At 45.9% G+C, this 16651-nt stretch overlaps 1 protein-coding gene across 4 annotated transcripts in view; it reads left to right on the forward strand.

Moving 5' to 3' along the window:
• Window positions 1-16651, forward strand: part of PGM5 (phosphoglucomutase 5) — a 184761-nt gene that overhangs the window by 133608 nt on the left and 34502 nt on the right. For 3 of the 4 annotated variants that reach the window (XM_011288248.4, XM_045043403.1, XM_019815739.2), the window contains exons 9-10: window positions 722-905; window positions 15396-15530. In XM_011288248.4, coding sequence (XP_011286550.4) covers window positions 722-905; window positions 15396-15530 — 319 coding nt within the window. The remainder of the gene's footprint in view (window positions 1-721; window positions 906-15395; window positions 15531-16651) is intronic. The other variant, XM_045043402.1, reaches the window with a different exon arrangement.

Genomic DNA, 16651 nt, shown 5'->3' on the forward strand with positions numbered 1-16651 from the left:
TGGAGCTTGTGCTTCTCGTGGGCAAAGGCAGATAAGAAGTAAACATTTCAAACACAGTAAATGCAGATTGGGATCGCTACCAAAAGAAAATATAAAGACCAACGAGAGAGAGGGAGACATGGAAGGCAGCATCTTAGACGGATGGTCGGAGAAGGTCACTTTCTGGAGGTGACGCCAAGTTTGAAAAGCGATGGAGGAGAATGTGCTAGGTGTTCAAGGGGAAGAATATACCAGGTCGAAGGAACAAAGAACAAGAGCAAAGGCCCAAAGGCAGGAAAGGCCAAAGTGTCTCAGAGGCCTGGAGGGGAGGCCCATGTGGCTGTAGCATAGTGAACGAGTGTGAGGGGGGGGACAGATTCCAGGGGGTGGGTGAGTCAGGTCCCCCAGTGCCTCGTGGTCTGTGGTTAGAGTCTTGGTCTCTGTGTGATGGGCACTGGGGAAGGATTGAAAAGAAAGGACGTGACTTGACTTTATTTTTGCAAGATCACTTTGGCTACTGTACAGGGCCTGGATTATGTGGGCCAGGTAGCAGGTAGGGGGTGGAACCAGGGATGGATTGTAAAAGCCAGGTAGAAGGGCATGGGGACAGGTCTGGGGTGCTTTTCTGTGTGGCTCTTCCATGAAAACAAAACCGATGATGAGATGACCTCGAGATGTCCCCCGAGTTTCTGGCCCTCCGATTAGGTTTGCGTTCACCCTGTGTCCTGCCTTCCCTCACCAGGTTTGACTATGAGGGGCTAGAGCCCAAGGCGACATATTACATCATGAGGGACCTGGAGGCCCTGGTCACAGACAAGTCCTTCATCGGCCAGCAGTTTGCCGTGGGGAACCACGTCTACAGCGTGGCAAAGACAGACTGCTTTGAATACGTGGACCCCGTGGATGGCACCGTGACCAAGAAACAGGTACTTGCCAGCAAATTACCAAAACAGGCAAAGCCAGGAGCCAAAGTGTCCTCTAGCTGGAGAGGTCTTTGGGAATCATCTACTCTGAGTGCTTGTTGATACACACGAGAGCCCTGCAACCTTGGTGAAGGTTACCTACCTGGTCAGCGGCAGAGGGCACAGTGGCACATAGGGCCTTGACTGTCTGTCCGGGGCTCGTTCTACTCGTAACTGACAGACCAATACCACACATAGATACAGACCCAATATTTCCTTCGGAAATGCTTGCAGCCCGCCGGCTGTCCGTCTGGTGGCCATCAGAGATTCAGAAACGTTTCCAAGAGCAAAATATCCCTTTTCCTCGGGGCTCCCAAGTGCAGGGATGTTTCACCTTTTACTACCGTATGCCATTAAGAGCAGTAGGAGCTTAGCCCGATGGGTTCCTAGGGGAAGAAACAGTTGGACCCCACAGAGTCCAAAAGGAAGATTTGTGGTGGAGAATTACTACAAAAGATAAACCGACAAAATCAACAGCTTCTGTTCCGGCCTCATCTTTGTGGATTGTGTAAGAGAAGGTGACCGCTATTACAATCATTTTTTCTCCTAGGCTTTGTTTATTTCTCGGCTAGGGCAAAAACTGACCGCTCTGGGTGCACATTTTAACATGGACAGCTCAGATAAGACACCGAGCGATGTTAAGAAAAGTTCCACTCTAAAATCCCAAATTCTTATCTTCTTCATTCTTCTTCATTGTTATTCTTCAGTAAGTACAGACAACAAAATAAACCAGCAGCTATCGGGTTTGGGGGACTGGATATACTGGTGGTTACTGATATTTTTATTTTGACTAATAGTTCGCACATCGTCCTTGTCCTAAGGTCCCCGACTTGCAGATGTTCCAAAGTCTGATGCTCCCCTGTTACTTTCTTGGAATTCTCCCTCTGGTCTGCTGAGTTTCATGGTGATCTTTCGTCTCTATTAAAATGTGATCAGTTTTCTATTCTAGAAGGCCTTCTGAGGCTGGACAAATTGTTTGCAGTTTTACTTTGGAAAGGTGTAGGGTAGTGAAGATAAGAGTGGTCAAGAAGTTGGAAGACCCAGAATCAAATCCTATCGCTGTCCCACTTACCAGCTATAGGACTTCTGGAAAGTTCCTTGAGCCACAGTCTCCTCCTCCTCTGTAAAATATCTGTCTCACAGAGCTGTTTGAGAAACGTGATGGAAGTGGAGTGCCTGGGTGGCTCAGTCGGTTAAGCATCTGACTCTCAGTCGCGGCTCAGGTCATGATCTCACGTTCTGTGAGTTCGAACCCACATCGGGCTCCGTGCTGACGGTGCAGAGCCTGCTTAGGATTCTGTCTCTCCTTCTCTCTTCCTCTCACCTGCTTGTGCACGCTTGCCCTGTCTCTCAAAATAAATAAATAAACGTAAAAAAAAAATGCGATGAAATAGAATACACAAAAGCTCCTAGCTATCCTTTCTACAAGAAGTATACGCTACATTTTTTGTAGTTGTGTTGTGTTTCACACGAGGATGCTTTCTGGTGGACGGGATTGCATCATCTCCAAAATAACATTAATGAATCTCCGGAGATGTGAGGTCAGGAGCCCAGCACATGGGTGGGACCTTGGAGCCTCTAGGTCTCAGATAAATCTTTTCCAGTTTTGCACCATATTTCCTACTTCCATTTTTCAAAGGAACCTCAGAACAAACTTTTCACAAATCCAAGGCTCATGTAGAATTCCAGAGTCGTAAAATACGTGCTTTCTAAATTATTCTTGGGAGGATTTTGTTCCCCGACGAGGAAGGGTTGAAAACTGTTCCCTGAAAGGATTACCTAGGCAACACTAGGTTCTGGACTTAATCTGCTCAGGAGAAGCTTGTCTGTTGAGCTAATTTGTTTTGCTGTTAAATTCACTAACACTCTACCTTGTTCCTTCATCCGTGCGCATTTGTATCCTTTCCTTCTTGACCCTTTTTACAGTTCCTATCAGGATAATTCCTCAGCTAGATCTCACGTGTAGATCTCTCTTTATTCCTTGTCCCCTCCCCTGCAACCCCGAACACTGGTTTCCATTTTTACTCTGGAACTTTTTTGTTTTCTTTCCATGGTCTTTCGTATTAGCTCAGATGTAGCCGTAAATAGTGAATGCTACCAGGAGCTGCTCTGGGGAGTTTCTCTAGAAACAAAGGAAGGTCGTTGTTCATCTTCCCAGTTTCCAGGACCCCAGTGACTGTTTATCAATTGGTGGCCCTAAGTCACCCTGGAGTTTCTCCGTCAGTCTGTGTTTGGCTCCCTGAGGGTTTTGGGAGACAGTTAACACTCAGCAGCATGACCATTGTCAGTGACTCACAGATGGTTCTTTTGCACCGCAGTTTGGTCCTATTGGAGCAGAGGAGGAATTCCTGTGTCCTGGGACTGTTGGGAAACTTCCAGCACTGAGGCACACATCTCCGCACTCCTGGAAGTCCGTAGTCCTCTGAGCATTTGATTCCAGGGATGGTTAAGTCTGGGGCACGAGTCATATGACGTTGGTGCAGAATGGCAGTGTCTACTCCTAAAAGATATACTTGAATTTAAATGAACATGTATTATTTTTAAATAGCCGTAATGCACGTGGGGGCATTCAGTCAGCAGATATTTCTTGAGAGCCTACCAAGTGCATAATAATTGTTTTTTTGTTTTTTCACGGAACAGTTTTCGAATATAAATGTAGAACAGCTTTATTGAGATGTAATTTACATCCCATACAATTCACCCACTTAAAGTACAATTCAGTGATTTGTAGTAGATTTATAACGTTGTGCGATCATTACGACGGTCCATCTTAGAACACTGTCGTCACCCCCAAAAGAGACTTGTCCTCTTTAGCTGTGATCTCCATTTCCAACCCTGGCCATCCCCAGTCTCCTTCCTGGGTCTATGGATTTGCCTATTCTGGACATTTTACACAAATGAAATCATATAACATGTAGTCTTTTGTGACTAGCTCCTTTCTCTAAGCACAACAGACCGTGTGTCAGTATTCCACTCTTACTGACGAATAACGTCCCATTATGGGGCTAGACCACATTTTGTTGATCTACTCGTCAGCTTGCGGATATTTGGGTCGTTTCCACTTTTTTGACTGTCATGAATAATGCTGCTGTGAACATTCACGTAAAGTTTTCGTGCAAAGGCTCTCCGTTATCTTTGGCGTAGCGCTAGGAGTGGCATCGCTAGGTCAAATGGTGACTGTAGTTTCACCTTCGAAGAAACAGCCATATGGTCTTCAAAGCAAATTACACTCTTTTACATTCCTGCCAGCTGTGTATGCGGGTTCCAACTTCTGCACACTTTGGCCAACTTCTATTACTATCTTTCTGATTAGAGAACGCTGCAAATTAATCTATTAAATGCTGTGCTATTTTAAAATTAAGAGAGAAGAGATTGGATCTCCATACGGACAAACAAACGTTTGCTGTGGGAGGCCGAGGGCTGTGGTCTCTCTGGTGTTGGGTCCTGTTGGAGGCAAACAGACATAGACTTGAAGGCTGGCTTTGTCGTTGCCTGCGTTTGTGACTTTGGGCGTATTGCTTAACTTCGCTTAACTTGATGGGGCAGGTGGGTGGCATGCTGGTGACAAATAGCATATAGGGTCACAGAGAAGGTTGGAGGAGAAAGTCCTGTAAAGCCCCAGGCACAGCGGCTGGTATCCATTTGATATTCAAGAAATATCCGTTGCTTCCCCCTTTCCAGAATCCTCAACTTTGGAGGAAAGGGTGTGAGTGGTGTTCAAGGGTACAGGCTCGAGATCAGAAAGTCTCAGGCGTGAATCAGCTCTGCCACGTCCTTGCTGGGTGATTTTGGGAAGTTTCTCAACCTCCCTGTGCCTTTCCTTGTCTGTGAAAATAGGAATCATAACTGTGGCTCCCTCATCCAGCCATGGGGGGAATTAGATCACACAGGTAAAGCCCTGACACACAGTAACTACTAATAAACGGTTAACTAAAATAAGTTATGTTCAAAGAGCATCCTTGGGAAAGAACGACTTTGACATCTCACGAGCCATGTTTGATGAGGAAAGCAGGGAAAAGCACACCGAACAGGGTACGACTTTGCAGGGTGTCGTGTGAAGACATGGGAAGGTCTCTTCAGTTTCTGAGTCATCTGTGAATTGATTCAGTTGCGTTTCTCTGCCTTCCCCAAGTCTCCCCCTCCCCCATCTCTCCCATCCCACTCGGTTTCAGAAAAGAGAAAGTGTTTTACAAACAGCTCTGTCTCCTTTTTGTCCTTGGTTTGGGGTCAAAGTCAGGAAACAGACCGTGGGGGAAAAGAAAAGCCCATTTCACATATATCTCTAGAGATAAAGAAAACATGCTCCTCCGTCCAAAATGAAATTAAAATCCTGTTCTGGTGATAAGCCCTGCCCCCCCCATCTGCTTCACTGCTGTGGAAAATGTTCAGGAAGGTCTGTCCTGCCTGTGAGACCACGTGGAGGCCATTTAAGGAGCAAGAAGGACACCCCCGAAGTATTTAACCCCTGACATGAATTCCCAGGGACCTCACTGGCCTTCCTGTCGCCTGTCAGGTCTCGTGGAATTTACTATGGCTGCCTCCAAGCGGCTGATGTTTTCATGGTGTTGGGCACCAGGAGGAAAGTTGATGTGTGTCTTCCGTTAAACAGGACCCAAGAGGAACTCTGATTTAGAAATAGCAATTTTGCGAGGCATGGTTCAACAACTGTAGTTCATTCTCTCCGGTCCCATGAGGATGTGTCTCTGTTTATTGTCAGGTAAAATTGAGTCACATGAATGAGTAATAATGCCTTCTTCAAATATGAGTGGGAAAAACAAGCCAGTAGCTCCTACGAGAGTAGGGAGTTCAATCCAGTGGCCGACTAACTTAAGAGGCTCCCACTGTATTTAAGAGGCATATAGTTGGGAGAAGGGAAGAGTTGAGGGAAGGGCAGGTACCTCCCTAAGGCCTGACAGGTGGCCCACTCTTTCCTCAAGGATGAGTTCATTGTACAAACATCAAGGTTTTCCATGGTGCTAGGCACTCTCTCTTTTCCTCACCTATTGCCATCCCAAGCAACAACATTAGTACCCAGGTTACCTCTTACCTTTATCCTCCCCACATCTTCCTTCTAGCCAAAATCTTCTGGAGTCACCACTCAGTGCCCCCATCATTACGACACTCTCCCAGCTGTGATAGAAGGAATACCCCCCCCCCCCGATCCTGGTAGCATAAAAGGACAACGTGACAGATGGTACCAGCACTGAGTGACAGCATATTGCCACTGGGGTGGACATCAGTTCAGAACCATGCCCTGTATTGTGAAAATTAACTTTGAAGAGAGAAACCTCGACACCAGGAGCAGAATTTGAGGAACCAAGTCTCTCTTCGTCACCCATCCCACGCCTGTATTTCCATTTAACCAGATCAAAACTCGTGAAATTCCACCAGTGCTGAAGTCATTTGCAAGTCACAGTTCAGCTGATATTTAAAAACCTGATGTAAATCAAAGCATACCGGTTAGCTGATGTGGAAAACCAAATCCAATCTGATTATGTCAGGCTAACGCCGAGTTTATTAATCCCCCTTCGAGTTGTGCAGGCTGAGTGGAAGTATTTTGATGGTGTCCTCAACCTGGAAAAAAAAAAAAGAACCATTTGAAATTAGTTCAGAGAAAAAGTACACTTTGAAGCTTGCTTGCAGAGTCAATTTGCTTTTAGAGGTGTTATTTTAATATGCAGGAAGGTGTCTTCACTTTACCCTCTCAGTATTTAGAAATAATGAAGGAAGTAAATTGGCAGTCTTGAAATCACATTTTAGTCGGGCATTTAGTGCTTTAATACATACTGTGGTGCTAAGAACCCCTGGCCAACAGGTAGAGAGAAGTTTACCAAGCGCATATTTCTGGAGGCATCCTATGAAGGGAACTGAAAAATGTCATCTGGAGAATCTGGGGGCCAGGACTGAGTTCTCTATTTAAAAAAAATTTTTGTTTAACATTTATTCATTTTTGAGAGACAGAGACAGAGCATGAGCGGGGAAGGGGCAGAGAGAGAGGGAGACACAGAATCTGAAACAGGTGCCGGGCTCTGAGCTGTCGGCACAGAGCCCGACGCGGGGCTCGAACTCACGAACTGCGAGATCCTGACCTGAGCCGAAGTCGGACGCTCAACCGACTGAGCCACCCAGGCGCCCCTGAGTTCCCTATTTAGAGTTAACTGGTCAACCTTCAACTTTCATCCCATCCTCATCAATGAACCAACTGAGAGGCTGTCGTGAACAGCTTATCTCTATCCTATGCCGCTTGCTGGAGTGAGGTTCGTGCATCCAGAAGTAAATTTAAGAAATCATTTCAGCCATGCTGGTTACCCCACCTATAGGATTTAGTTGAATCTGAAAGTTAGTACTTACAAATAGTCCTTCTCTGTTGAGTAACAGAAATATTTAGGAAGTGAGGTGTTGTCATTACATGTATCCTGTGATTACAACTGGGTTAAAAAATCCATTTTCCGTTGCCAGTTGTGATTTTGGAAAAAAAAATCTGCATAATAAATATCCATCCCTTTCCTGCTTTAGTAGGATACAGTGAAGATTGTTGAAGTGTGATTCATTCGTGTCTTCATCTATCCATTGAATGTTTACCAAACACCTGCTACATGCCGGGCAGCTTGCTGGGACGTTAAAGATCCACCAGCCTGGGTGGCTCAGTCGGTTGAGCGGCCGACTTCGGCTCAGGTCATGATCTTGCGGTCCGTGAGTTCGAGCCCCGCGTCAGGCTCTGTGCTGACAGCTCGGAGCCTGGAGCCTGTTTCGGATTCTGTGTCTCCCTCTCTCTGACCCTCCCCCGTTCATGCTGTGTCTCTCTCTGTCTCAAAAATAAATAAACGTTAAAGATCCACCAGCATACAGGACAGTCTAGCAGGAGAGACGAACTGACATGCGATTTGTAATCACTATAGAGTTTATTGAAAGGTATTACAGGGAAAGCGCTTACTTGGGAGTGCATCGTAGGCGGTACTCAAGTAGGGGCTCTGGGGAGGTGACAGTTAAGCTTTGCCCTGAAGAATGAGTGGGAGCCAGCCCAGGGAAGACCATCTTGACAGACTAAATGCCTTTCTTTAATCTAATGTCATTATACCATTGTTTGGCTTTCCAGATAAAGAACTGGGATTTCCTATAGGTCATAGCATTCTCAGCGGGGTGGCACAATATTGTTATTCTCAGTGTCAGTGACCATTCTACAACGCTGCAGTTTTGTTAAATAAAGACACTTGGGCCTTCTGGTAGGACACCTTGAGAACCATGCGTTAAAAATATTTTTTAAGTGTTTATTTATTTGAGAGAGAGAGAGAGAGGTGAGCAGGGGAAGGACAGAGAGAGAGGAAAGGGAGGGAGAGGATCCCAAGCACGCTCTGCACTGTGCACACAGAGCCTATTCGGGGGCTCGAACTCACGAACCATGAAATCATGACCTAAGCTGAAATCAGGAGTTGGGTGCTTAACTGACTGAGCCACCCAGGTGCCCTCCCTATTTTTTTTAAATGATTTTTTCAGTTGCTTTTCCTGTGATTTTGCCTATTTGTCTTCCAAAGACCAAACACATATTCATTACTTTATAAGGACTTGTTGGCTGGTTTGAAAATAGGAAGAGGGAGACACTTTCTGGCTCATTCTAAAGTTCTTACTCCTTTGCTTCTGATTCATTGGAGTTTTATTATAATGAAGTACTATTATAATGACAGAAGCGGATTGCTTTAGGACTATCTTCTAAAATGCTGATAGAATCCCACTAAGATGTATGATAAGAATCCAAGCATTCTGGAATGAATAACATCACAGTTCCTTCCTACTGAAATACCAATGTCTGTTTGCAGTCACGAGGGTGACTGTCACCGGGAAACATAATTATTAAAGGAAAAAAACTGCAGACTGTCACAGGAACTCAGGGAGGAAGCGACCCCTGTTGTCTGGGTAAAGTATGTCTGATTCCAAAATATCCCAGAACTGGGGCTGGTGTTGAGTGAACAGGGATCAGCAGCCGTTTTGGCCAAAGACACGGGGAAATGAGATATGTGTGACCTAGTTCCATTGTTCCAAATTTGATGGTTGGAACCTGGATAACTTTTAAGTCCTCACTCTCCAAGAAGCCCTCTCATCACCTAATGTGGTTTTTTCCGGATGTGTGTTTTAAAAGCGCACCTGCAAAGTCATTTGACCTTGATTTCCCCCCAAGTAGTTATTTGCAATGATTGGTCTCAACGCGTGCTGGTTGGTTGTGAAAAGGCTAGATGAGAATTCCTCCAAAAGGAGGGCAGGTGGGTACGGCTGTGCAGTCAGTGCACTGCACAAAGGCACTCAGCCTAATGGGGGAGGAGAGGCCAAAGCCTAGGCCAGCCAAGAAGAAAGATGCTTTTCTATAAATTGTCTTCCTGTTGGCAATTTATATAAGGGCGCGGTGTGGACCAGCTGCTGCCCTGCTCAACCACTTTTGAACTCACGCTGTCAGCTAACTCTATGACTTAAAGAAAAATGGGTCATTCTAGTTAATTTTTTTCACGGAGAGCTATGTCTGTCCCATCCAAATCTTCTGCTTTATAAGCTGCCTGCTTTCTTCTACAAAATGTGGTTCAGATGTTTCACAGGAGTATTTTCACCTTGAAGCCTTCCAGATAAGTCCCTGGGATTTCCTGTGGGAGGTAACATCTGAGTGAGGCTCCGAGTCTCGCTCTTCCACGCCTGTCTTGTCTCCGGGTTCACAGGCCTGATGTGGCCAACTGACTGTGTATATGTGACGTTGTATTAGATTGTAGGGCCATATGCTGTTTCCCCCTGGAATTCATCCTAAGGCACTACTCGACTTCCAAATCACTGGTGGTAATGGACAGTTCCTCCTTCCCCGCCTGGCTGCAACATGTCTTCGAGTCTCCAAGCACACATCTGGCGGCTCTGCGTGTTTAGCAACTTGCAGATTTCCCTGCATTGATTTACACGAGGGCTTCAAAACAAAAAACAAACCCAACATTTACGTAGCCAACATTTATCGGATACCTGCTCTGCTTAAGGCTCTGTGCTCATCTGGGGGAACCGTACAAAACACATGAGACAGGGTTCAAATAGTTCACGGGAAGCAATGTGGTTCACCCTAAAGTGACAGGCCTGGGGTCAAAAGACCTAATGTTCTGGCTCCTCGATTGGCTCGCTGTTACCTGAAGCGGCCTTGAACTTCCCCTTTCTTTCCAGTGAAGGGAGGAAGTGGCCTAGATGACTCTGAGGTCCTTCCTTCAGGACCATAATGGTCTCAACTGACCAACTTAGGAGGGGCATTTAGTTGTCGGAGAAGCCAGGCCAGTGGGAGTTCTGGAGAAAATAAATGGTAACAGATCCGTGAGCTTAGCAGTGATTGCAGAGAACATGGCACAGTTCTTAAAATAAAATTAATCTTAATTCTGCCTAATTTAAAAATAAATGTGCCATAAACTCTTCCCATTTAGGCTTTATTTGGCAATCTTCTGCAAAATCTGGAAGGTTGGATGGCTTCGAGCACAGTACCATTTTCATTAAAAGCTTAACATAAGAATAGTATTTATAGAGTGATTTCTAATTTTCAAAGCACGTTTCGCATATAGTCTCTAATCTGATGCTCACAACAACCCAGTCGGCCTGGCTGTATTGTTTTTCAACCCTTTTTAGGAAACTGAGACTTACAGAGCTTAAAGTGACTTACTCAAGGGGCGCCTGGATGGCTCAGTCCCTTAAGCGTCTGACTCTCGATTTTGGCTCAGGTCATGATCTCATGGTTTGTGGGTTTGAGCCCCGTGTCAGGCTCTGCCCTGACAGTGTGGAGCCTGCTTGGGATTCTCTGTCTCTCCATCTCTGCCCCTTCCCCATTCATGTGCACGCTTTCTCTCTCTCTCTCTCTCTCTCTCTCTTTCTTTCTCTCTCTCTCTCAAAATGAATAAACTATAAGAAAAAGTGACTTGCTTAAGACCACCAGCTGAAAAGCCAAGCCAGAATTCCAGCCCTGTTGTTCTCCAGTTGTTACCCCTTTATCATTTCCAAACTGACTTTCTACAAGCAACAAACCAAAGAGCGGCAAATGTGGGGAGAAATAGAAAAGCTCTAGTGATAAATGGAAGCAAATTGGAGGATTTGGGGGTGGAAATACCTGCAAGGGAATGTAGCTCTTTAACCATCTTCCACTGGGACAAAGCTGAGATGGGCAAAGCCTCATTCTTGTCACCAAGGCTACACCAACAGGCACTCGGTGGGAAGGAAAATGCTAAGCTGGAGCTAAACGGGCCCGTTTGGTACCCCACTCCGTGATTGAGATTGTCTTAGGCCTCCCTGATTCCAATGCGCAGCAAATTTTGCAGTTAATGGACTTAGGATTTGTCTCGTGCCACACAAGTGGGGACAGGAACCCACCATGATTCAACTCCATTGTTTTTAGCCAAAACTGAACTTTGCCTTAAAAATGAAGGATGAGTAGGTCCAGCATCATTCACAACGGCCCTTCAAGGTAAATATGTTAACCCCGGTTCTCTGATGGAGAATATAAGTGTGTTTTCATTGGGTCTGTGAGTCGTCCTTAAATGTGGGAGGGGCATCCCAGGGGTGCTCACTCCAGTTGTCAAACACGCAGTGACATTCATTCGAGTGTTTGTAGAGAGCCTACTGCGTGCCAGGCATTGTCCTGGGCTATGGGGATAAATGGTGTGAACAAGGACCATAAGGCTTTGCCCTTCCAGAGCTCACTAGCTGACGAAGGACCCAAAGACATGTTTCAGCAGTTCCAACACTGTAGGGTTAAGGCTAGAAGTGAGAGGAACTCCTTTTATTCATTTGTGCCGGGCCCTGTTTCTTCAGGAGGATTTGTGGCAGCAAAAACGTACATAATGAAGTTGTTAGGACATAAATAAGAAACAGAAATCAAGACTAGGGAAAATATAAATAAGAGTAGAGAGTCAAGACCAGAAGAAGAAAAATTCATAGTTATGCAAGTCATAAGGATCCACTTGGGCTGAACCTCAAATTTGGCATTAAGTGTTCTGGCAGCCATATTGAAAAGGGAACTATGGTTAGTTATTATTGACAGAAGACAAAAAATACCAGTTCCTCAGGGAAGGAAAGGCTTTCCTAACACTTGGCTCTTGAGGAAATGTCTCATGTGGAATTTTATACAATTTCCAAAAATATCCCGAAAGTGACTATAAAAGTGGGTTTTATAAGGCGGATACCTTGTAGACCCAGCAATGAAAGTGAGGATATGAAACTGAAATGCATTTTTTTTTAATTTGAGAGAGAGAGAGAGAGAGAGAGAGAGAGCGCATATGCGTGCGAATGGGATAAAAGGGCAGAGGGAGAGAGAGAGAATCTTAAGCCGACTCCATGCTCCGTGTAGACTCTGATGCGGGGCTTGATCCCAAAACCCTGGGATCGTGACCTGAGTCTAAATCGAGAGTCAAATGCTCAACTGACTGAGCCACCTACCCCTAAAATGCAATCTAATAAGTCAATTTTTGTCGTGAGTAGTCGGTCGGAAGTACATCGATTTGGGTAACGTGTATGTCCAGATGAATCTGTGGCTAGGTGCTAGAATAACTGGGGAAATGCATGGATTAGACACTCTTATTTATACAAGTCTTCATAATTTTCCTCTATTGGGATTTTCTTTTCTATTCTTTTTTAATAGGAAATTTATTGTCAAATTGGTTTCCGTACAACACCCAGTGCTCATCCCAACAGGTGCCCTCCTCAATGCTCATCACCCACTTTCCCCTCCCTCCTACCCACCATCAACCCTCAGTTTATTCTCAATTTTTAAGAGTCTCTATTGGGATTTTCATAAGCGCATAGATCAAATATCTTCTGGGATAGTGTTGAAGGATAATATCTCGTGTTGCGGATCATGTAACGGTTTTATACCAGGAGTTAGCAAACATTTTTCTGTAAAAGATAGTAAATATTTTTGCCCTCGTGGGCCAGTTTCTGTCATAACTATTCAGCTCTGCAGTTTTAACACAAAAGCAGCGTAGATAATACGCCGAATGAGGACAGCTGTGTCCCAATAAAACCCGATTTATAAAAATAGGTGGTAGGTCAAATTTGGCTGACAAACGATATTGCCAACCCCTGATGTAACCTACAAATTAAAAAAAGAAAAATTTATGACTGGTATACTTTTTTTGGAATTACAGAACATTTAGAAACTTGGCAAGTCTTGGTCAGTGGCGACTTTGGCCTCATAATTTAATTGAGAGTAGGGGATGCATGCGGGAGAGAAGATAGCTCATGTTCAGGGTGCGCGTTCATTAAGTTCACTGGAGGAGCATGCAGCGCTAAAGCAATCCCATACAACTTCATGCATCAAAGTGACACTCAACAGACACGAAACTAGAGTTGTCGCAACACAGAACTGGGCTGGGTCTAAAATTTTTTTCCACCCATGCAGAGGAAGAGAATTGTGGTGTTCCTCACTTGGAGGTCTCACACAACACCATGGGTTCTAGTAAGATCCCACGGCTGGTTCCGTAGGAAGGAGAGACATTGGGCTAGCCTTTATCATCTTTTCAAGCACCCAGTCTATTCCAGGATACCCGATGTAGATGCTAACCAAAATTCTATGAATACGGCCAAAGCTATGGTTACCCACAAGGAGAAAAATCATAACATGATTTCACTGTAAAAAAAAGAAAGAAAAAAAAAAGGCTTAGTTGTGAGCTGATAACACATTTTGATGGTCTGCTATGGCCCGAGTTCTTAAATACCTCCCACTGGCCATATACCAATTGTGTGATGAATGGGAGCTACAATAAAGGGTTGAGTTTAGTGGTCATCAGAAGACGTGGCCTTGAGTGGTTTGGAACCTACAACAGGTGGTTAGGGCTTCAGCCTTAATATTACTTTAACCGACGTCTGCATAAGTCCTAGTCCCGAGCAACCAGTCACCTACTCATGTGTCCCATCTATGGTGACAAGGGGAGTGCAGGCTTAAAAAGAAATAACAGCTTCAAAAGAGTATGTAAAACCATGACCGTGGATGCAGTTATGGAACCTTTGGGGCCTTATTGTCAGTTTGGACATAATTTGGTATGTAACACCGATTGGTAGGGGATTGCTTCCTTTACTCTATTTAGAATGTCATAACTATTCACTCCTCTGGCAGCACAAGATGGGTAAGGAAACGGTTACTGCTTGTTGCAATGTGGTCACAATGTGGTCCAGGCTTACGGAGAGCAAGTACTGTGTCTTTGTCTTCATTTACCCAGGGCTGGGCCCAGGACTCAATCCCCAGGGACGATAAAATGTTTGCCCATTGAATGAATCCTGGTTAGTATCATCCTGTTTGCAGAGCTAGTATCATAGAGAGACAGGTTGCCAGGAAGGGAGGGGGCTCCTTTTTGTTACGCAAATCACGGCAGACAATGAATCGCTCCAAAAGAGGCTAAGGCTTTTTTGGGACTGGACAAGAAATGCCTGCAAAATTTAAAAAACAGAAAGCCATTCAGATGGAATCATAGTGCCCCCGCCCCACCGCAGCATTTGGGGGGCGGGGGAGTAAGGCATTAGCAGCCAGATTTATATGGGAGGTATATTTTTAATAATGGCTTATTCTTAGCAACCAAGATTTAAGGCCAGACAAGTTTCAAGGGCAAATGTCTTAGGGCAAATGTCTGATGTCAAAGTCGCCCGAGACTTCTCCTTTTTCAGACATAACAACTGACCAGACTTATTATTTTGTTTCCTCCTCTTCTTTCCCCTGCCCCCTCCCAATATGCTTATTTATAACAAGGGCTTTATCAGTTGTCTTAAGAAAACAAATTTCCTTCAACACACATTACAACATGATCTTACGGTCGTATTTTTCAAATATCCCTGCCACTAATGAAAACAGATGCACAGAGAACGGAGACAGTCTGAGCCAAAAGCGAATTAATGCTGCCACAGCTCTGCCCCCACACCGTCCTGGTGGCCAGGGTGTAGAGTAAGAAGGAAGGACAGAGCCAAGAGGATGAGGTTGTATGCAGGAACCCCAGAATCCAGCTGAGGCTCCAAGCCCGAACATTTCATTACAGGCCTTACTTGCTACCAGGGAATGTGAGTGCGAGGAAAGAGTCAAAATAGATGAACTTAAAGCAAAGGGCGGGGGGGGGGGGGGGGGGGGGGGGGGGGGGGGGGGGGGGGGGGGGGGGGGGGGGGGGGGGGGGGGGGGGGGGGGGGGGGGGAGGGGGGCGGGTAACCTTAACACAGGTAATTTGCTTGACTGTCATAAAGAAATTGCCTACTTCCATTGCATCCAGGGACAAACTTTGACCCCAGGGACATTTATTAAATATCACCCCCTCCTTTTCCCTCCCCTCTTTCTGGTTCCCACATCTCCCGACCAAGGGAACATGAGCGCCTGTTCAGTTTTGCCCCTAAGTCTCCCCCAGCAATAACCACGAGTAGGTATTAATTGTTACTACCCGCGTATTCTTTGGCTCACTGACCCGTTCTGGGTGTTCTTGGTCTCAGGGCCTAAGGATCATTTTCTCAGACGCCTCACGGCTCATCTTTCGGCTCAGCTCCTCCAGTGGTATACGGGCCACCATCAGACTGTATGCGGAGAGCTACGAGAGGGACCCCGGCGGTCATGACCAGGAGCCTCAGGTACGAAAGCAGAGCTGTGTCCTCAGCAATATGTCTCGTCACTCCTGGAAAATTTAGGGAGCTCTCGTGGGCCTTTAGGGGGGGTTATCTGTCTTTCTGGAAAGTAAATTCCATATCGATAGATCCAGCTAGAGGACAGGCTTAGAGTAACTCTAAGCAGATTTCCTTCCTTCCTTCCTTCCTTCCTTTCTTCCTTCCTCCTTCCTTCCTTCTTCCTTCCTTCCTTCCTTCCTTCCTTCCTTCCTTCCTTCCTTCCTTCCTTCCTTCCTTCCTTCCCTCCTTCCCTCCTCCTTCCTTCCTTCCTTCCTTCCTTCCTTCCTTCCTTCCTTTCTCCTTCCTTCCTTCCTTTCTTCCTTCCTCCTTCCTTCTTCCTTCCTTCCTCCCTTCCTTCCTTCCTTCCTTCCTTCCTTCCTTCCTTCCCTCCTTCCCTCCTCCTTCCTTCCTTCCTTCCTTCCTTCCTTCCTTCCTTCCTTTCTCCTTCCTTCCTTCCTTTCTTCCTTCCTCCTTCCTTCTTCCTTCCTTCCTCCCTCCCTCCCTTCCTTCCTTCCTTCCTTCCTTCCTTCCTTCCTTCCTTCCCTCCTCCTTCCTTCCTTCTTCCTTCCTTCCTTCCTTCCTTCCTTCCTTCCTCCCTCCTCCTCCCTCCCTCCCTCCCTCCCTCCCTTCCTTCCTTTCTTCCCTCCTCCTTCCTTCCTTCTTCCTTTCTTCCTTCCTTCCTTCCTTCCTTCTTCCTTCCTTCCTTCTTCCTTCCTTCCTCCTTCCTTCCTTCTTCCTTCCTTCCTTCCTTCCTTCCTTCCTTCCTTCCTCCCTTCCTCCCTTCCTCCCTTCCTCCCTTCCTCCCTTCCTTCCTTTCTTCCCTCCTCCTTCCTTCTTCCTTCCTTCCTCCCTTCCTTCCTCCCTTCCTTCCTTTCTTCCCTCCTCCTTCCTTCCTTCTTCCTTCTTCCTTCCTTCCTTCCTTCCTTCCTTCCTTCCTTCCTTCCTTCCTCCTTCTTTCCTTCCTTCCTTCCTTCCTTCCTTCCTTCCTTCCTTCCTTCTTCCTTCTTCCTTCTTCCTTCCTTCCTTCCTTCCTTCCTTCTTCCTTCTTCCTCCTTCCTTCCTTCCTTCCTTCCTTCCTTCCTTCCTTC

This window comes from Felis catus, chromosome D4 (assembly GCF_018350175.1).
Source record: "Felis catus isolate Fca126 chromosome D4, F.catus_Fca126_mat1.0, whole genome shotgun sequence".
Taxonomy (NCBI): domain Eukaryota; kingdom Metazoa; phylum Chordata; class Mammalia; order Carnivora; family Felidae; genus Felis; species Felis catus.